General features: G+C 41.2%; 3 protein-coding genes across 6 annotated transcripts in view; 1 reads left to right on the forward strand and 2 right to left on the reverse strand.

The window, feature by feature from the left end:
• Nucleotides 1-298: 298 nt before the first annotated feature.
• Nucleotides 299-1,859, reverse strand: LOC105451046 (40S ribosomal protein S25). The gene is made up of 3 exons (XM_011691239.1): nucleotides 1,777-1,859; nucleotides 806-898; nucleotides 299-604 (listed from the first exon to the last, which is right to left on the reverse strand). Exons 1-3 carry the CDS (start codon nucleotides 1,777-1,779, stop codon nucleotides 341-343), a joined length of 360 nt encoding a protein of 119 aa, XP_011689541.1. The 5' UTR covers nucleotides 1,780-1,859; the 3' UTR covers nucleotides 299-340.
• A 77-nt stretch (nucleotides 1,860-1,936) lies between these two features.
• On the forward strand, nucleotides 1,937-5,886 carry LOC105451047 (zinc transporter 7-A). Of its 4 annotated transcripts, none has more exons than XM_011691240.1 (2): nucleotides 1,937-2,306; nucleotides 3,096-5,881. In XM_011691240.1, the coding sequence occupies exon 2, from the start codon at nucleotides 3,134-3,136 to the stop codon at nucleotides 4,229-4,231; it is 1,098 nt and encodes a 365-aa protein (XP_011689542.1). In that variant the 5' UTR covers nucleotides 1,937-2,306; nucleotides 3,096-3,133; the 3' UTR covers nucleotides 4,232-5,881. The 4 variants fall into 4 exon arrangements, with proteins under 4 accessions (XP_011689542.1, XP_011689546.1, XP_011689545.1 ...); XM_011691244.1 differs by having other exon boundaries at nucleotides 2,116-2,188; XM_011691243.1 differs by lacking the exon at nucleotides 1,937-2,306 and adding an exon at nucleotides 2,459-2,664 and having other exon boundaries at nucleotides 3,096-5,886.
• Nucleotides 5,887-9,982: 4,096 nt separating this feature from the next.
• The window catches only part of LOC105451048, a 126,688-nt gene continuing 114,676 nt past the window's right edge, over nucleotides 9,983-21,994 (reverse strand). The window contains exons 10-11 of the mRNA XM_011691245.1: nucleotides 12,682-12,891; nucleotides 9,983-10,621 (exon numbers count right to left, since the gene is read on the reverse strand). Of these exons, the coding sequence (XP_011689547.1) occupies nucleotides 9,983-10,621; nucleotides 12,682-12,891 (849 nt within the window). The remainder of the gene's footprint in view (nucleotides 10,622-12,681; nucleotides 12,892-21,994) is intronic.

Consider the following 21,994-nt stretch of genomic DNA (forward strand, 5'->3'; position numbering starts at 1 on the left):
ACGCTACATAATTCAGTAGAATTGCCGTGAGAAATAACGGCAGACGCTGTACTCACTTTATTTAGAATGTTTTCCGAATGAATCTTTTTTTTTAGTCTTTTTTTTAGTCAAGGTGTTTCTTTGATTTTTTTTTGTAGACTATACAATATATGCGCTTTATCGTACATAAAATATTTTTAGTTAATACTAAAATGAAATTCAACTTTAATGTCAGACATTCGTGATTACAGAAATCAGTAGAATGAAAATTTTAAGAGTCAATAGATTGGAGAGAGACTTTCGTTTAGAAAAATAAAAGTTATATTTTAACTATTTTTTTTATTAAATTGTTGTTTACATATTATACCGCTGGGTCATCTCCCTTCGTAGTACGTGTATAGATAAGTTGCGCATGATGCTGCACGACCTGCTTGATCAGGCCCTTCTGCTGAAGCTCTATCAGCGCCCGTCTGGCGAGAGATCCCCTGATCTTTAATCTTTCACTGACGATCGAGGGGGTGATCAGTTTGTATTGCGGCACCTCTTTCAACAGCTTCTCATATGTGGGCTTGTCGAAGAGTACTTGATTATTTAACTTGTCACGTACTTTTCCTTTGGACCACTTCTGCAGGAATACAAAGAAACATTTGAGTCAAGACGATTCCAACATGATCATAACATTGAAAATGACTATTAAAAATCTCATCAGACTCATTAAATCAGTTTTTACTTCCACGATTAATCAAGTTTAAAAATGCACATCAAGTGAGATTAATAGCTTAAATTTTAAAATTATCCCTCACAAATGATGTAGGGATGTACAAACCTTCTTCTTAGCTTTTCCACCAGATCCACCCTCCTTCTTCTTCTGGGTTTTCTGCGGCTGTTTAGAGGAACCCTTTGTATCCTTTTTAGGCGGCTATAATAACATAGATCAAATGCATTAGATATATTCGTAGCGAGACGAAGTTCAATCGTATTTAAGAATCACAGTCAGACTCATTAAATCAGTATTTTACTGTCACAGTTATCTAGAAATAGTTGGTCATTATTTTTATGAAAAATTATATATATATATATAAAATAGAAAGTTATCTTCAGTATTTTTTTGGAAATGTATCGTCTGAATTGTTTTATGTATCATTTAGGAGGAATTTTACTAACACGAAAAAAAGAAATAATTTTACTAATTGCTCAATCGCAAAGAATGCTTTGAAGTATTTGTAGCGTCAAACAAGTTTCTACTAAAGGAAAATACAAAGATTCAACAGTGTGATTTTACCTGAATGCAAAAATGTGATAATCACAATCCAAAGTAAAAAAGAGAAACTGAAGAAAGAGAGAACACGCATATGTCGCATCGTATTTGCATTCAGATTTGCAAAAGGGCAACAAAATCGAGTTTGGAATTTACAGAAGTATCAACGTGCAGGTAGACTTCATTGGCGCGACGTAAGATAGGTTATGTTATTGGTATGATAACATCCCACTGTTATTTCAATCGATTCTTCACAACATGTAATCGTTATCTTCCCTTCAGCGTCAAGTACGCATTGTATTCACCACGGAGCCGAGAAGAATAAAGGAAAGAAATGAAATTTGTTGCGGCACATGGACGAGAGAACGTTCGCGCCTCGTACGGTAAACAAGACCCGGCGCGCGTAACTTGCAATCCAATGAAGTTTACCATTTTCCGTGAGACTCTCCCGTGCGCTACGTAATATCTACGGATCTGTCGCGGGATCGCGGCAAAAACATCGCTCGAAAATCGCACGAGTTAACACGTGAAACACTCACCATGGTGGCTGTCGCACGAGAAAGAGACGGGAAGTCGACCGTGCGGCGCTATGGCGTGCGCTGTCACTTCCGCCGGCGGGGGCGATCGCGGCGCCGTCTGCCCGCCGATCCGCGGCATCCGGTCAACTCCGGTCGCAAGTAACTACGCTGATCGAAGTCGCGACCGGACGGCAAATCGCGCGACGTGGACGTATTCGCGGCCAGCAGCGGCGGGGCGACATTCGACAAGGCCGACGAGTGACAAGTCGACGCCAGTCGACGCCGGGGATCGCGGGAGAGTCTACGAGAGGCGCGCGTCGACGACGTTCACACTTTCAGCAGCCAGCTGGTTTCCTCGCTGGCGAGCCGTCGCGGTCGACTCCCGTTCCCTCTTGTTTCATCCACCCATCGACCGACCGATCAGGACCACGCGGTATGGCCACACTCCTACACCGTGCACCCTCCTGCCGCGCGCGATCCGGATCTCCGCGTCTCTGACGGCCGGCATGCCGCACGTCGGGACGGCGGATTGACGTCGATGACGGGACGAGGTGAGTGATCCGCGCTCCCCCCGGGGCGCGCGGATTAGGTTAGGTTAGGGCACCCGCTGCTCCCGACGTGGACGTGGACGTGTCACGCCGCGCCGCCGCCGCGCCGCGCCGCACCGTGCCGCGCGCGTATGTACGTACGTACATACGCAAGCACGCACGCACGCTCGCGTGCACATGTACGTGTTGCTCCAATTGCCCCGAAAACTTGACGCGTGTCAAACAGCTGGGAATGCGCCGTATGTCGGCGAGCCGCGGCCCTGGTCCGATGAATCGCGCTCGGCTCCCGACGCTTTGCTTGCCCTTCGTTTCTCCGTGTTGCGGAAGAGAGACTCCGGTGCCTTTGACTCACATTCTGCAGGTGCGCGTGTGCTCTTAAGAATTTATGTGATTTCTGCATAGTTACCTCGGCCGGAACGACCTTCTGGCAACGTATGTATGCACGTGTGCTGCGTTGCACACATTTACGAAAATATATAGATACGGTTGCTCGACATGAGAAATGTAAATGCAATTTTCATAAAAAATATATATATGTACGATATTCTCTCTTAGAATGCCTTTGCTTCATCGAAACTTCACTTCGATATCTTTATTTCATTTTAATATCAAAGCTTCACTTTTAACATTCTTGTTTTATCCCGATACCGAAACTTTATTTCGCTTTATTTTATTTAACATGAAGTTTTTTTTTACCTTGGTATCTTTGCTTTGTTTTAATATCGAAAAGCTCACTTTTTATATATATTCTGTTTTGGGATCTTGTAATTGACATTAGATTTTCTTCCGCAGGACCAGATTCAGGCCTGTAGGATCAGCGTGATTCCAAGATGCTGCCACTGTCGCACAGTCCGCGCGACTCGCGTTCCAACTTCCGCAGGAGGATCAAGGAGAGGCTGCTGAGCTGGAAGAGCCTCCTTTTCTCCGACCAGAACATCCGTAACTTGTTTCTGTTCCTGATTCTCAACCTGTCCTTCGCCTTCGTCGAGCTGCTGTACGGGATATGGACCAACAGCCTCGGTCTGATCTCCGACAGTTTCCACATGTTTTTCGACTGCACGGGCCTGCTGTTCGGTTTAGCGGCGTCCGTCATCACCAGGTGGCGGGCGAACGACAGATACTCATATGGATACGTTAGAGCCGAGGTGCTGGGCGGCTTCGTCAACGGACTGCTCCTGTTGTTCATAGCCCTGTTCATCATGTCGGAGGCGGTGGAGCGTGCCATCGAGCCGCCGGAGATCAAGCACGAGAGGCTCTTCGTGGTCTCCGTGATGGGGTTGATAGTGAATTTAGTAGGAATATGTGCATTTAAACACGGACACGGCCATGGGCACGGTGGCCACGGTCATAGCCACAGTCACAGTCACAGTCACGGCGGGAGGGGACACCACGACCACTCTCACTCCCAGAATCATGACTACTCGCCGCTCCTGAATCACAACTACGATCACCACGTCGAGGTGGAAACGTCCTTCAGTGGTACGAACTCGCAAATCATGAAGGGCGTATTCCTGCACATACTCGCGGACACCCTCGGCTCCGTGGGGGTGATCATATCGGCGGTGCTGATGCAGATGTTCGGCTGGATGATCGCCGATCCGATTTGCTCCATGCTCATAGCAGTATTGATAGTTTTAAGTGTAGCCTCGTTGATAAAGGAGTCGTGGGAGGTACTTATGCAGCGGCAGCCGGTGGCGCTGGACCACGTTCTGCCGCAGTGCTACAACAAGGTGACGCAGATACCCGGCGTATACAGCGTGCAGGACCCGCACTTCTGGACCCTGTGCTCGGACGTGTACGTCGGATGTATGAAGCTGGAGGTGGCCAGGGAAGTGGATCCCAAATCCGTCGTGATGACGACGCAAAAGATTTTCCAGGCGGCGGGCGTTAGGCAGCTCACGGTCCAGCTCGACTACGCTCCCATGTGATCCACGAAAGGCGTCGCGGAGCGCTCTTACGAGTGTAACGGAAGTACGTCTATCTGCAGGCTCTGTTACGAGGAGACGGGGAACGCGGCGATGCCGCAGCAGAATGTCTTCGCTACGTCAAAAGTCTGTGATTGTGCGCATTGGAATGGCAATCAGTATCATCTTGGACTGCAAACCGTTTGAGGATCGTGCATGCCTTAGGAGACGAGCTACTGACGCGGGACGATTGGAAAAAAAAGTAATTCCTAAGAATTTCCAAGTGAATCAAATTGTATGACTTAAACCCGATTTCTAAAACGCGATGTACGATAAAAGATGTATCTCTCATCTTGGTATTAGACACTAAGATACAACGGTACAGTTACATTCTCTTCTCCGGAACAGATGTTCTCACTGTTCATCTTTTATATAAATACTTTACCTCTGTCGAAAGCGAAGGCCCATCGCCGTTCGCATGAGCCTTGATTTGTAATTTTTCATTGTTGCGAGTGAGCATTTCGAATCCAGGTTTAATTTAGCTGTATCGTAATGTAAGAGTAGCATTACTTAGATTTTTTTATTTTTGCAATGATGCCTTAAGGTGCGTTTGTACGAATGCTTTTTAACAAGACTTCCGCGAGCAAAAGTGAGTCTGTATCTTTAAAATGATTTGTATAACAATTGATGGAGACAATTATCGTTTCTACATAAAATTTAATTGCCGTAACTTTGTGGAATGGTATCATATAGATGTTGGAGCAACGCAAGCGGCCATAACAATATCCTGGGGACATAGCTTTAGAGAGCTAGTCATATCTGTGCAAGAAGTAACGAAAGTACAGAGTAAGTAACACGCATAACGCGAAAGAGTACTTTTACACGAGAATATATCCCATCATTTTTATACCATGATTCAAAAGAGAGATTGCTATTTGTATTTTTCCGTCCATGCTAAGTATTACCTTCCTTGTTACTGTAACTACTCAGAAACACAACTTAGCATGCATGAAACAACTTGTTGAGTAACCGTACTGGTTATGTATGCACAATCTGTTGGACGAATTTGTGTAATATTATTTGTATATAATTTATAATTATGTTATCAGGCTAATTGCCGATTTGTAGTCAAATAAATGGAATATTGCAAGTTAACGAGACGTGAAAGGTCGAAGCTTGCGAAAGTATCTATGGCAGGTGGGAGAATTTCAAAAATTTCTTTTCTCTGAAAAATACATTTCCTCTTTGATTTGATCTTTTGCAGAACGCTTACTTCCTAAATGCAACGTAAACTTTTTGGATCTCTTGATCGAGAAATCAATATTTCTCCCTAAAACTTAGCGATTAGATAATAGGCGACTGAAACACACAGATTTAGTAACGATTTCATCGATAATTTCCATGATAATAGCTACGATGTGAAATAAAGATAAAGGGATCAATAGGGGGAACGACTTTTGCATTCCTACGAGGTAAATAGATCAATAGGGAACGATTTTGCATTCTACGCGTGTATCATATTAATACGTATTATATATTAATTTAATAAATATGTATGTGTTATAATAAATATTAATATATACACGAGTATTGAGATGTCAAAGTATTGATTCCGATTGTGATAACGCAGGCCAAAATTTGTACAATTGTGTTTGAATAATAAGGATATCGCAGTAGAACCCTTTCGATTATTTGATTTTACGAAGAAACACAACTTGTCAACGGTCGCGTGTCACGGTGTCAGTTGCGATAATTAACAATTTTCTTTTTCTTAGATGAATCGAGTGAGAGTATCTGCTGGTAACGCACGAAAGGAAACTCATTACGTTTCCGCGACTCTTGTTACGTTTTTCTAAATACCATCATTGTATAGATTTATAAATGCGCGGGTTACGTGTGTATTATTATAAAAAAGAAATATGTAAGTAATAAAAATATCTACTTGCAACAGACTCTCCTCGAGTCTTTTGACCCGCCTCCTTATAGTCTTTTTAACAATTCGCAGTTTATACGGGACTTAATCGTTATCGGAGCACGAGCTAATTTTTTCACGATTTATGATAAGTGAAGGTCGCTTAATTTAGCAATATTAACAGCCTACGTTATTATAGCTGCTTGCCTAAGTTTCCGCAAAAGTCATACTTTTTAATTTTTACGTATCGCATTAATGAGTAAGTACGCGGTTTTCTTTCTTATCTCAATGATAATAGCAACGATGTGAAATGAAGCGAATCGATAACTCTTGATGCCGCATGGATTCCTCCTGCAAATTCGCCTATACGTTTGCCAAGTAGCTCGAATCGCTGATTTCACGATTATCAAGATGAAAAGCTTTCAAACACATATTACATTTATTTGGAGAGGATATGTATACACATATAAATACATAAATATTTATAATAAAATTACTCAAGTTGATTCCACATGTGGGTACGTTGGGCGCTTATTTCGCAAGTCGCCGCGGATATATCGCTCGGCCAGCGTGTATATTTTTTTGTATATGTATATTTCTGTTGGATGTTCCTCTCTGCGCACATGTGTATATGTGTGTGCGTGTGTGTGCGTGTGTGTGTATGTATGTGTAATAGTTTTCAGTCTTGCCGAGTGTTGACTTCCTCGTAAAACGGGCTCACAAATGTTTAACAGACCGCGCGGTGTGATTACCGTCGCGCCGCACGGTATAATCGAAGAGACTCTTATGTACATAGCAAACTATCAAAAATGACAAAATTCGTCGTACGTACGCTCGAGCGGGAGCACTTATACGTATCTAGTCGGACAATAAAGGATTACGCGGGATGGTACTGTACGTTTCGGAAAAACGTCACAAAAAGGGAGAGAAAATAAAAAGGAGCGATCTACGAAACGCGGGGGAGTCTTTAGTTTTTGAGTTTTATCTTGTACAGAACGCCGGTCAAAAGTTTGCCATTATTTATTACAAACGTATTATAAAAAAAAATAAACTACTCCTTATAAAATGAGACTTTAGTAACCACATAATAACATAAGCAGAAAAATATTTTTAGAGATCTTTATTTTATTAGAAAATCTAATTATAATTTTGTTGAGCTGTTAGTTGCACTTTTTGAATTTAAAATACATTTAAATAATAAAAAAAGTTAATATTAAAAAATCCCTTTAAAAACTCGTATCTTTAAAATATTTAACATTAAATGCCTTATAATTAATTTTTCAGAAGTGAAAGTTCGAAAATACATAAGTACTTTCACACAATTATTTAGGCAATTCAAAATTTGTTGTTGACTCGATATTTTATATCCAAGAAATATATCAGAAAAAGTTCAAATATTAGAAGGATGTTTAATTTTTATTTCAACAAATGCAAAATGATTCTTTATTATATCAGTATTTCAGGGAGTAAATCTCTAAAGACAAGAAAAAAAATTATAGGAATATGCGTATAAAATTATTATCAGATATTTTAAAATATTAAAAATGATATTATATGATTGTAATACATACGCATTACAATTACATTATTCTATTTCGAATATATTAATATATCTAATAATGACTATATGTACCTATATGTGATATTTTTTCTAGATTCTAAATTATTCCCTAAAATATTGATATATATAATTAGGTATTATTCTGCTCGAACTTTTGACCGACGTTACGAAGATGGAGTGATCTTTATCAAGGATCGCTCCTTTTTATTTTCATTGGTGGTTCCAGTTGAATGGCAGTTATCGTTGGTGCACTGGCAATTGATCACGATCGATCGATCGAGATCAATGCTGCGTAACATTGTTCTGAGCAGCTCGTCTTTAAAATGCGGTCTATTGGATTTTTTTTTCGTCGCATCGATCGTAAGAACGATTCTTCCTAAAAGCGCGACATCAATATCAGAGCTTCGGCAGCTCACATTTAGCGTTAAACGCAATCGGGCGACTGTCGGTCCGCGATGACATTTGAGGCGATTTTTTTTTCTTTTCATCAAAAACCTCGGAACGTCGAGTTTTTAACGCTAAAGTGCGGCGCACGAAGAATGCAGCGGTTCCTCCGTGTATTACGATTTGGCAGTCATCTTAATTTACAATAATTAATTACTTTATACAACAATAGCCTGCGTCGGGTGCCTGCCTTATTATGTATCTTCTATCGTAAGAATTACGAGTATTCGAGACTTTCTTTCTTTTCATGTCGCCGCGGAAACGCACGTATACGTGCATTTGTATGTGTATGCGTGTGTGCGTGTATTGTTCTTCGTGTGTGCCTACCGTTTAAAATTCACTCTATAAAATTTCTCCAAATCCCCAACAACATCTCTCGGTAAAGCCACCGGCATCTCGGCCCGCATCTCGCCGAATAACGGCCGATTATAACATTTAATAATATCGTGACGATCGTGATGTGATCTATATCGCTAATAATATATTACTCTGAATCGTATTTTACATCTCCATCTAACAACAACGAACGATACTTATGTAATCGCAACAGCCTCTTTTTCCACCGTTTAAACATCCTTCTCTTACGCGACAAATATTTCTGCATCCCTTTCTCATTTTCGCTTCCCCCTCCCCCCCCCTGAAAAAATTTCGAGAAAAACATTGCTCCACACGATATCGAATACTTTCGTTTATTCAACGGTACCGATTTTCTTCAATAATAATGAGAGCCACACGTAAAAAATTATTGATTATAATTATAATAGCATATATATAAAATATGAAACAAACGCGATGTTTCTTTTACCCGTTGAAACAAATATTTCAAGATACAGCAAAGATATTTTAACTCATTATGCCATAAACGAAAAAAATTTCAAAAAGATTAGAGATTACGTGGAAAAATACAATAAATAAATAAATTGTATATTATAAATAAATCCATATGTCAAAATTATTAATTCTTGCTAATAATGACACTTGCAAGCAAGTATTTAAAAAATAAACGCTTCAAAATGAGAGACAAAGTTTCACATTTTTAAAATAATGCCAAAAGTAAAAACGCCTGGTTAAAAATGTGAAATTTTGTCTCTCATTTTGAAGCGTTTATTTTTTAAATACTTGTTTGCAAGTGTCATCATGAGCAAGAATTAATAATTTTGACGTATGGATTTATTTATAACATACAATTTGTTTATTTTTTTGTATTTTTCCACGTATCCTCTAATCTTTTTAAATTTTTTTTTTACTTTTATAGGTATAATAAATTAAATTATCTTCGTTTTAGCATCTCGTTAATTTCTTAAACGCGTTAGATGAGTGAAAGCATAGTGCACCTCTCATTGCCTTCGAATCATTCTCGAGATTCTAACAAATCGCTATAATCTACAGAGTCTATGTCATAGATGAGCGCGCTTGACGGCGCAGGAAACGAAATCACAGTAAGACGAAAAATCCGCAAAGTTAACCCGCATTTCCCTTTTTCGTATTCCCCTACCTATCTTCAACCTTCTCTTCGCTCTACACGCGGCTGAAATCGACGATGCTCGCTCTCGACGTATATACTCTCTCCCTTCGATATCCGTCGCTTCTAGAAAATCTACATTATATCTCCGTCTTATCTAATCCCTTTTCCGATTCCCCGGGCTTCTCCGCATCGCTTCTCCAGCGCGATCTGTTGACTTAATCCATTCCCTCTCTCCGTGCCTTCAACCGTCCGGGACTCTCCTAGTTCTCCACAGTCGCGTCCGCGAAGAGATCGATCTCACGTTCGATCGACTCCTCTCGTTCTCCCCTTCCCTTTACCTCGCGGTAAACCGTGTGCCAGGATAACTTCCTCCGAATTATCGCCGCGATCCCCTCATTTCTTCTTGCCCCGGCCGCCCTTCTGGAGCTTCGTGATCTTCAGGCGGCAGCTGGAGCCGCCGGTGTAAACCACCTCCGTCCTGCCGCCCTCCTCGGCCGCGGTCACCAGGGCCTTGACCGACCTCACGTGCACGTCCTTGGCGCTGATCTCCAGGGTGGTGCCGGGGTAACGGTCCCGCACGCACTTGCCCACGCTGGTGGCCTGCGTCTCGGTCAGCTCGACGCCGTCCAGGCACAGCCAGGTGAGGCACTGCAGGTGCGTGAGGACCGTCTGCACGAACACGTGCTCCATCTGCACGCGCTTGGCGCTGTCGGTGACGATCAGACCGTTCGCCCTGAGGAAGCTCAGGCCGCACAGCTTGAGGTGCTTGGCGATCTGTCGCATCGTGCGGTCGCTGTCCTCCAGGGTGATCCGCCAGAAGTTGATCCGGAGCGACTGCAGACTGCGAAAGTGCGCCGACAGGCAGCAGAAGAACTGCTGCAGAATCTTGTCGTCGATGAAGAGCAGCGACCCGCTGCTACCGCCGATCGTCGATTTGTCCAGCGACAAGTCGAGCTCGCTCAGCGACGTGAAACCCGCCAGGAATGGCAGCAGCAACGGCCCGCGCAGCGCCAGACGATCGTTCACCGTTACCTGCAATCAGAAATAATTCCGTCAGTAGATCTCATCGGGCGCAGTTTGTTTCGCTTTCGTTTACAGATTGAGAGAATCGAAAGAGAAAGACATGCACAAGATGACACAGATCTGGCAATCAACTTCTCATTTCTGTGAGTTTTTTTTTCAATTGATTTTGAACTGATTTTCTCCTGCCTTTGAAAAAGACAAGTGAGGGGCGTTGTTATGCCTTCAACTTGAGAATTCATTAAAATAAAAGTACTTAATTGAAAACTTCAAGAAAGATGTATCTTCATTAAGGTGAAATCGAATTGCAAATTGGCAAAGATGAGGAACGCGGCTGCAAAGTTTGGCGATTTATTTTAGGGATATCCCGCACGGAGGCGAGGACGGTGGAATTGGGGGTCGTTTTAATACGGGGACTACGAAGACGAATGTCGGGTCCGGGCCGTCTTTTATTTATCGCCGTCGTGGTGCGGCCGACAGTAATTGCGCATGTAATAGAAAATATATATGACCTATAGATAAGAGAGAGGAAAGGGACACGAGATTTGGCAGACGTTCCGGCCATGGAATTTGGCATTCACGACGTGAAATGAAATAGTTACTATAGTATCATCTTTTATTAATATATGACTTTTTCCGAGTGAAAAATAGCTAAGGATTATTTTCGTACGTACGTTGAAAAAAATTGCTTTTACATTTTCATAAAATTCTATAATCCTATTTGTTTAAAAGAAATGCAGTATTACATTCTACAGGGTGTCTCAGGAAATTTTTTGACATCTCCGAAGCAAGTGAAATAAGTAAATTGGAAAAGTAGATTTTTAAAGATGTTTATGGATTTGAAAATGAATCGATTAAACAGTCTTGAAAAGGATTAAATATTTTATATTCAAAATGCAAGATTCCATTTTTCTATTTTCTTTTTACTTCTTCTTCTAATACCGAAAATCGCATCGCACTCCGTGTGCATGAATTTCCGTCGCACGGGCTAAATGATAATTGGTATTTCGCGCCCTTCCGCCTTTTGCACAAAATTTCTGGATACGTAGGATTCTTGGGTTCCGAAGATCCCTGTCCGAAATCAGACTTTCAGTGAGACGATATTAGGAAATGTTACATGGACGCGAGCACGTTCGCAATTTCCTGACCGGAATCGGAATTACCCGGGAGCGGGGGAGGGATCATATTAGGTGAGGGGGCGAGCGACGCGCGATACTCGGTGTTCCAGCGGGCTAACCGATTTTCTTCGTGGCGTGTTCTCCCGTAACGGCGGACCCGTAACGGAGATCCATTTTTCAAGCGAGACGAATCATCTCCGTGAGCGAAGGGACTTCGCATCACGGACTGCACCTCATAGAGAGAGCGCGGGTGTGTCTAATGGTTCCAGCTCCAGATCCCGGGAACACGATAGCTACACAGCCCCGTACATCCCCGTATACTCGGGAGCTCCGGAGAGACAGTCGGTAGACAGCTACATCTGCGTCTAACTGGAATCGCGATGCCGTATACGTATGTTATCTTCCCGTAAATGGCACAGCCGCCCGGATACGCACGGCGCACATTCGAAGGCGTGTAACTGCATCAGCAAATGGTCAAAGCTTCGTACGTTAGTCCGATATAATGGGATTGCATATGTCATTGCAGCACTGTTACATTGTGGGATCAAGTTCATATAAGCGAGTTGTATAGGCGAGTTCTAGGTGAGTTAGACCGCTTCAAGGATCTCCCGCTAATTAATTTATCCTTCATTTCACTGTAATACTGTACAAAGCGCTATGTAAACTACGATCTCTCGATTATACGTGTATAAACATTAAAGTTACGTAACAATCGAAATTTTCGTAAAAAGATTGATTTTTTGATTTAAAGAAAATAATAAATATTTTCAGCCAATTGTAAAAATAAAATAAGAATAAACGATTAGGCGGTAATAAAAAATTATGATCGGCTTTTTCTCGTCGCGTTCGGATTTTCGAGAAAAATTTGGAAGAGATGAACGTTTACTTGATACAATATCTCGATTTTGCGGAACAGATCTAAGTATCCAAGAAGAAACGAGGGTATTCACTCACTTGAAATCCGGCTAGCCTCAGGAAGACGATCGCGGGACAGGCCGGGGGCGGTGCGGCTCGCAGGAGCTCGGCGCCGGCGTCGTCGCGACGTCCCAATCTTGACAGTGGACCTTCGTGCACCGCTAAATGCAAGCGCGCGTTGCATAGGCTCAGCTCACGCACGCTCGTGTATCTCAGCAGCTCGGAGAACACCGCCAAGCTGTCGGATTCCTGTGAGAAATAACGAATCCAATTAGATTTCAATCAGGTTCCTGTTTTAATTAAATAATTTTTAATTGTTAAAGTACGACGTTTATTTTATAAACGGTTAATTTAATCTATATATATATATATATATATATATATATATATGTAAAAGATATATTTTCTCTCCTTTCTTGAGACAGATTGATTTATTTGAACAGAAATTTCTCTTCTCCTGCTAAATAAATGCTAGGCTCGACGCAGCCGTCAAGTCGACGCCGCGGTTGTAGTCAGCTATAAAGACCCCGACGGCGCTGCCTTGCAGCTGCCTGCGCGCTCTCAACCGCGCGCTTTGCATCCCAATATCCGACGGTGTTGCATTATGCCAAGGGCGCAAAGTGTGGGTAAACGCCTCCATTAAATCGCGCGTAAACGATGCGGACCGGCGAAAATCTCACGCGCGGAGCGTGACGTCTCGACGTCGGGATCTTCTCTCGCTAAGCGCGCAGCATCCGCGCGCGTTTCAAGTTCGCCGGATCTCCGGCTAATCCTATCCCATTCGACACGGGGCGCCTGCCGCCCCCATCTCGCTCTCTGCAGCCCTACCATCTCGCGCCCCCGCCCCGATCTAATCCGCCACGGGAATGTCGTTAAGTCGGATGGAGAGAGGCGTCTTAGCGCGCTCGCGCCTCGTCGTCGTCGTCGTCGTCGTCGTCGCGACGACGATCTCTCGCCGACTACGCGCTAGGCTAGGCAGTATTACGTTATTCCGGCAATAAGACGGCGCTGAAGAGAGGGTGCCGCACGAGCGTGGATATTATACGCGCAGCGGTGAATCGTCGAGGGAGTAACACGGGGTTAACAAGGTGCTACTGATCCGTCGAAGTCATCTCTCGCGCGTTAATCGGGAATCCTCTCGAGGGTCGCGCTCGTCAAATTTCTCGGGGAAGATTTTCCGCCGAGTTCCCCCCCCCCCCTCCCTATTGTGTAAAGGCATTTTTTAAAAGCGTATTAAAGGCGTATCGAATTTTATTTTCCCCTCGATATTCACCACAAGGAATTAAATAAAAGGTATAGAGAAGGCCGAAGGAATCACTGTGCTCTTTCGATCTTTGAGGGTGGGGAGGAGAGAGGGGGGGGGAGGTACGAGAACGAGGCACAAGCGATACCGTTTCATTATGCAAAGAACGTCGACACAGGGAACGGCGAATGCGTCCCACGGGAAGCGGCGCGAAGAGAGCCGTTCTCCACGGAAAACTGTGTGCAAGCGCGCGGAAGCCTGGCTCTCCGCTTAGTTTACGCGCCGTACGTTAGACGTGGTTAGACGTGCGTTTATTAATAAGTTAGCTTTACTTTCGAACTTCATGCGAATCTCGAGCGGCATAAATCAATCTCAACGGGGGAGAATGTCGATGGTAAATTTTTTCGCGAAAAATCCATATGCGCTTCGCACGAGATGTACTTAAAAAAATTTGTAATACTTCGAGTCTTTCTTAAATTCTAGTGTTTCTCGCGAAATTTTCTTAGCAATTTTATTTAAAAAATTGTATTTATTTACCACTTTTTAAATTCTATTGAAGGAGAGTTAAAAGAATTTATTGCGTTGGAGGGTTAAATTTAATACTGCTTTGCTTCCATATATCACACTAAACCCCCCCCCCCTCCCAGCTTACAAACTTGGGATGATATCGACATAGCACATCGATAGAATATTGACACGCTGATTTCTTTTCTTGGGAGGGAGGGGGAGAAGCAGAGCGCGATTGAAACACATCTAAATATTTGTTAATATAAAATAAGATCGATCGTCACCGTTTTTTCGATTTAATTCGAGTACGGTCGCGCGTGGCGATTATTCCGTGTTCCGCTGGGCAAACAGAATCAAGGATGGATTCCATTCTGAGAAGGATGTCCTCGACAGACCATTTATCTGGCTTGACCCAACTGGCGTGTCTTGAACGAGAATGGAGAAAAAAAAAGAGGCTCCGAAGCTAAGCGACTCTCGAGATGTTTACCGCACTTTGACAGATTATCGCATTATGTTTATACGTTGCGTGCAAGCGCATGATGACAGTAACATATCTACGATCAAAATTCACAATATTTTTCTATTCGCATACAATAAATATTTTAAATAAATACAAATATTGTATTTTATATAAAATATAATATATTTATATAAATACAAATAATTTTTATATTTATATAAATTCGTATATTTATATTTATATAATTATATATATGATGGAGAACGAAAATCAAACTTCAGAAGTTTCGAATAAACATTCAACACACGCACAAACATACAGTTAAATAAAAAAAGTTATTTTTATTCTTTAAATAAAGCTACCTCGCGTTTTCAAGATTATACATTTTTTTTTTCAATATGAGAAATGGGTTACAAAGATTCTTTAGAACCAAGAAATAGAACCTGAAATATAATTTTTAAGGTAACTCTATTTGCTACGATTTCAAAGGCAAGATAATACTATATACGATGCCGTAAGACCCTGTCTGAAATGTGACTCAGAATTCAGGGCACACCGTTGAAACTTGGGCTATCTCAAGAGCCAGGAAATACCTTGTATATATTTTCATAGTTTGTCCACCATAGTTTCGATCATGCGATATGCGCGGAACTTTGAATTTCCGCGTGCAAGAGTACGTGCACGTCTCCCATAAGACGATATTATACTTTATAATATCACCATGTTGTCCTCGCCCAATAAAGTTTCTAAACTGGACAAGAGATCTGTAGCAACATCAAGTTTATCACTTTGGACCACTTATACTTGTTATCAGTGACCCAGTTAGATTATCCTTCCAGTTTTCTTTCTTACGAAAACTATATCAAGACAGAGTATCAGAAACGTTTATCTATCCACTTAATTTCCGAGAAGACCTTTAGTTGCAGATAAATATATAGAAAACAGTATTTAGAATGATTAATTAACTCAAAATAATTTTAAACAATTTATTGAAATATATCTGTACAGCATTAATTTGTGTGCTCGTATCTCGGTCTAGTTTGAAATAATCTGAGAGATTTATATGTTTTCTAAAATATTCAAATATTAGTCTTTAAACGTACAATGCAGCATCAACGAATGTGTGAAAATGAGTGTCGAAGTGCAACTTCGCCCCTTCGAGATTTACCCGCGTGCGTGGGGATTTCGAAGTAACGCCGGGATTTGTTGTTGCTAACCGTGATATTTACGAGCGACGATATTTATCGCTTCCTGACAAGCGCCCGTTGACGAGCATCGCTTCCTCGCGAGAGAGATCCCGACCCGAGGTTTTCATCAGCGCGAAACTCGCGCCCGCCGCTCGCGAGGAACGGTATGAATAAAAATCGCGCGGCGCCCGTCGTCATCGAGATCAAACGCGGACGAGACACGCGCGCACATCTACGTGCCTCGAATCCGTTCTTTTTTTTTTTTAGAACATTCGAAATAAAACCCGGTGGGTGTACCGAGGTTTCTCATGTTTGACGTTATTTCGCGGCGAACGCGGATCCGACTGCGCGATTCGTTCAGCGAGAGGGAGTTTCAGCTCGTCGCTGGGAATCTGATTTGAGTCATTCGGTGATAAAACCGCGCCGGAGAGGCGCTGAATATTATCGTCAAGATTTATCAAAATATGATATCGAATGATGTTTGCGAGAGGTTACATGTACCTACTGTAAACTCTCGATCTTCAATTCCCAATCCGGAACTTCAAACTTCTCCTTGTGAGGACACAACAACTCCTAGTTGTCGTGTCTCAACTCTCAGCGAGGAGTCTCGAATCTCTCAATTGGAGGTATAAATACGGTTTATTTATGGGGAATGTGAAGCTTGTGAAATTTAAAAATATGTCTTTCCATTGGAATAAACGATTTATGTGAACATTTATACGTATTACCTTTTTATTATTATTAACGGATTTCTATACTTTATCCTTTTCGTTAGGATTCAAATATATTAATAGTATCCAATGTGTAATCTGAAAATATATCCAGATGAATGATAAATAAAATGTACGTACGTCACAATGAATTTGTTGTCTCATTTGAACGTACAAAAATATATATAGAACAAACATTAATTATGTCACGGATGAAATAACTCGTATTGTGCGAGAGATATTTTACGCATTATTTTTCATAAAAAAGACTTTTTGTCATTAAATTCGTTCGCTTTTAACATATATCTGCAATATTTATAATAAAAATATTACTTTTCTTTCGTATGCACTAATTAATTTTATTCATAATTATTAATGTCTTTGAATCGTTCAAAAATGCTTTCCAAGAATATTTAAAAACAGCTGATATTTTAAGATTTATATTTTTTAAGAAATATAGCAATAATTTCGCTAATTTTTAATTAATTCAGGCTCTATAAATAAATAAATAATGTAAACAGGCATTTATATAAATTCTTTAAAAGACTGATTTTTGTGGCTTAAAGACAAGACTGCTTATTAAGAGAAAGAAAAAGAAGTATCGATTGCTCGCTACTTATCAATTATAATAATTGTTCTTCTTCTCGCCCGAGAATAACAAAATAACGGCGACAAAAACTCTTTAAGAAAAAAGCAAATTACAGCAAGTGTCAACGAAGAAAAAACAGGAATTTAGCACGGAGTGAGCGTGAAACTACGGTGTTTTTCGCAGCGCCGCAACACGAAAAGTCCCTCACTGTTTTCTCCCCTGGAAGCTTTTCCTTTTCCCGAATGGGAAGGGCTCATTACACCTGATGTGGAGTTGTGAACAAACCGACGTGAGAAACCATTCTGGATAAACAATGAGTCGAACGTAATGACATAAGTAGACGAGTCTTTCTTAAGTCAAATTAAACTTTTTTATATCGCAAGTCTTTCCTTAAGTAGAATTAAGTTTTTCTTTTTAGCTTTTTTTACGTCAGTTGTATCTTCTCTTCTTCAAAGTATTTAATTAAACATAATAGACGGGTAGAAAAGCATATACAATATAAAAAATTTAACGAACATATAAATATTTCATATCGACAGAAACATAACCAAAATTATTTCACGTTATCTGTTATTGTTATTAATTGTACATGAAACGTGCACGAAGAAATATCACTTCTTCCGGCAAGAATTGATTCGTTTAATTGTCAGAATGATATGGGATATTTTCCATGAGAATAGACATGCAAATTCGAATGTAATAAACGTTATGATAACGTATAATACGAGTATATATGCGAATCGAGATGCGGATTGATCTACACGCGAGCATTTTCGTCAGCGTTTCGATTCGATTGCGAATAAAGTTCATCGCTTGATCGAAAAGCCGAGTTTATCGTGGATCGGCTTATGGCGTAAATGAGCCATGCAAATCCGAGCTGGACGATATATGCGTTCGAATATATCGAGAAGTTGGGCGATATTATTAATATAATAATTGTGTGTAAAATTATGGAAATAGGAGATATATCGGTTCGCCAAATCTCGCGATTCTCTCACCTTAATTCGTCGAATTATTAAATGCACATAAAGCTGTATATCTACTGAAAATGCTTAAATAACGTTGCGTTTCGCTCGATAATCAAAAGAACGTAACGAAGAATTCATGAAATATTACAAACACAATGTTTTTTTAAAAAGAGGAGGCGAGACATTCGTTTCTCAACAAAATAAAAAAATGTCTTATTTTAATTCAAACTTACTCTATCAAATATTTCATTGTTAACTCTTTCGTTATCAAAGACATTTAATATCCGTTACATTCTGAAAATATTATAAGAGAGAATTGATTTTGATTAGCGATGAGAGTGCGAGTTTCGTTTTCACGTATACGTAATTCGTCGCGCCAAAACGGGATCATTTTCTGCAAACCGAAATTTACATTCGTTAATTACAACCCGCCGCGCGTGTTATACTTGTCGGCTTGTTGATTCGGCGCGACACGTGTCGACTCCGTAATTTATGTTATTCGCGCCACTGGCATTTTATGCGGCACAATGGCTGGCGTGTCTTCGGATCCGACGGGGGGGAGGAGATGGAGAGGAGGAGGAGAGGAGGTGGCGAATAATGGAAAATTAGGACGGAAGGAAGCGGTGTTTAATAGTTTCCGACGCAAATTGATTCCCGCTAATTGAGGAACGTGGCACGGGCGCCGTATAACTCTCTCTCTCTCTCGCTCTCTTTTCCCCTGCCTCCTCCTTGCCCCCCTCGGTTCCAAATTATTTCACACCCTCCCGGGACTCCGCGACTCTCTTTTCAATGAACCGCATAACGTTGATGTATTATTCGTTAAACATCGCTGCCTCTCCGTTCGTGTTTGCTCTTGCCACCGACGAGGAATGTATTTGTTTACCAATTCAGCGTACAGCGAAATGCTCGATTATTATTTCAAGTCAAGTAATAGTTAACGTCATTTCGATTATTTTCTGCTGTCTTTTCATTTACCTATAATTTAACATTCAATTATTCTAATGCTAAAATTAATTTATTCTAATTATTACCGCCGTAATTAATATCGTCTTCTTATAAGACTGTAGTAATGATATATGGGCGAGAATATTAAAGAAAATATTTTTAGACACCTGTGAATATATAATCTTCTACTACAATATTTTAGAATGTCATTGTATTTATTTTACTGTATCATTTTATATCATGTAAAAGAAATTCAATTGCAGCTTCTCATTGTAATCTTTCCGCCAAATCAAAATTAATTTCTCTCCAATGAAAACTTTCATATATGCTGTAATTTTCTTTTTGCGTGACGCTTATAAAAAATAATAAGTTAATTAAAGAATAGGATTTTTCACTTTCATTCTCCAAAGCTCGCCGTCTGAATTACTTTAGTTTTTCTACGTTAAATTGCAGCCAGACGTCGCGCCTCATTTCTCTCCGAGAAAAGCCTCGGCTATACGAATTCATCGCGAAAGCTATAAGTTACGGCGAGGAGAGGTTCCGTCGTACCTGTTCGCGTCGCGCTAAAGTAATCAATTTCTTTGTTTGCGCATTCTATAGACCCGGCGTCAGACGCACACGCCGCGTGTCAAGTGCGTGCGTGCGTGTGTACGTGCACGTGCGTGCGTATTACCACGCGGAAGGAAGCGAAGACGTCGCGTCGCGGGGAAGAAAGAGACTCGCGGGCGTTGCGCGGGTGCAGCCGCTCCGTTAAATTTTATCAGGATACTCGCATTCACGGGTCGCCGACCCCCGGCATTGTCCACGTCACCGCGACTTAATATACGGCGACGAAGTATTAAATCTCATTTTCTCACGACATTTCGCGAACTCGGTCTCTTAGCGCTTCAGAAGGGGATGGACAGTGCCAAACGATAGTTTAGTAGTATTTTAATTATCGAGCAAATCAATAATTTCAATGGAGAATGAAAATATTTTGTTACCATAGAAAAAATTCGCGCATAACAGTACATAAAATACAATTTTAAAATATACGTACACAGAAAGAACGCTGAAAAATCTAAAAATTTTGAAAAAAATTTTGTTGGACCATTAAAATATTTTTATTGGAAACTGAAAAATAAGCATTGCTGTAAAACGATATTCTAGCAATTAGTCTGAATTTCCAATAATTATTTTCAAATCTGTATCAAGCAAAATTTTTAGACTTTTCAGCAAAGTCGTTCTTTCCATGTAATTATACATGCTACAAAATAAAATTATAACATCGATAAGAAAATATTAAAAAAAAAATTAAGAAACGATAAAAATAAGAAATAAATACATTATTGCTGAGTTAATCAGACATTTTAGTTTTTAATATCCTCTGCTTCCCCTCAAAGAGTCTGCCAATCTCGCCCACGACCAGGAAGGTTCATAACTCTGCTCCCGACGGCTTCTTTGGGATGATAATCGCCAGCCGGGCTCGTTTGTGATGCGCAGAATAGCGAATAGAAGTGGCGAGTGGAACGGGGGATGGTCACTGAAAGCCTCAACGGATCGCATTGTTTATAATCGCATCCCCCGCCGGTTATATTAAATCCGTCCCTTTATGCGGTATCAGCGAACGGCCGGGGAGATTTTCCGGTTGTGCAATTTATCCGCGATATTCCGCGAATTATGCGCGCTCGGGTCATCGCGCCGCGCCGCGCGCTCTATTCCCACCGGGGTTCTGGACGGGTTTATGCGCGTTAAGGACGGGTCGTACGGTGGTTAAGGGCGAACGAGCGCTTAGAACAGAACGTGAGCGATTATAAGTATATAGAGTGGACATACTAGCGCGGTCAGTGATTCGAGACAAAAGACTTTTAATCCAGAGATAACGTCCGGCTCTCAGATAACTCGTTCTTTATGGGGGTGATTTCAGAAAACGGTATTTTCCTCTGAATGCCCGTGTGAGTAAACTTCGCTCGGTAAGGCCATCGAGAGTGTCGTGGAAGCGCTTAAGGTCTTGTAATGACAAAACAATCAAGGAGACTTGCGGACAAAGATGAGCAAGTGTTATTACGGAGAAGTGAGCGCTTTGCGATGTTTTCCAGATAAACGTTTCAGATAAAAAGCCAGAAATAAATGTTAAATAGATACATACAAAGAATGATTTTGCTGAAAGAGCTGAAAATTTTGCTGGATTTATATCTGAAAATGATTTTGTTGGGAGCTCAAAAATGACGAGTTGTTAAAACGTTTTGATATATTCTAGCAAATTTGAATTTCCAACAAAATTATTTTCAGATCTGAATTCAGCAAAATTTTTAGACCTTCCAGCAAAATCGTTCTTTCCGTGTATATTTTACTAAAACGTCTACGGTTTATAGCGGTTATGAAAGAACTGCGTGATGCACTTTAAGAATAAAATCTCGGGACTCTCTCTTCGAAGATCCTCAAAATATTCATACCTATATCAGAATATGGAGAACACTATATCAAGTCAAGATGATACCCTTCTCTCCCATTTCCTGGGAATAAAAGAGGGCTCTCCCTTGCAAATATGACGGCAAATATACAAAAATGCAATTAGACTCAAGTATTCGGAAACGAGCGTCCACGCGAGTTTAAGAGTTAAAATTCCAGCGCGCGATTTCTCAACGTCTGAAGGCGGATAGGGGCAGATATGTCAGCTGACTCGACATTCTCGTGAAAATTTTCGGCGATACGTCGTCCGGGAGTCCCGACCGGGATCGTCCCGAAGGATATTCGGGACGCG

This window comes from Wasmannia auropunctata, unplaced genomic scaffold, assembly GCF_000956235.1.
Source record: "Wasmannia auropunctata unplaced genomic scaffold, wasmannia.A_1.0 LD336053.1, whole genome shotgun sequence".
Taxonomy (NCBI): Eukaryota; Metazoa; Arthropoda; class Insecta; order Hymenoptera; family Formicidae; genus Wasmannia; species Wasmannia auropunctata.

What these genes read in the sequence shown, in the direction of transcription:
- LOC105451047 (XM_011691240.1), top strand. Translation starts at nt 3,134, where the DNA reads ATGCTGCCACTGTCGCACAGTCCGCGCGACTCGCGTTCCAACTTCCGC.
- LOC105451046 (XM_011691239.1), bottom strand. An exon ending in GTGGAAAAGCTAAGAAGAAG is followed by an intron (nt 605 to 805) that starts GTTTGTACATCC and finishes GTATTCCTGCAG; the next exon opens with AAGTGGTCCAAAGGAAAAGT.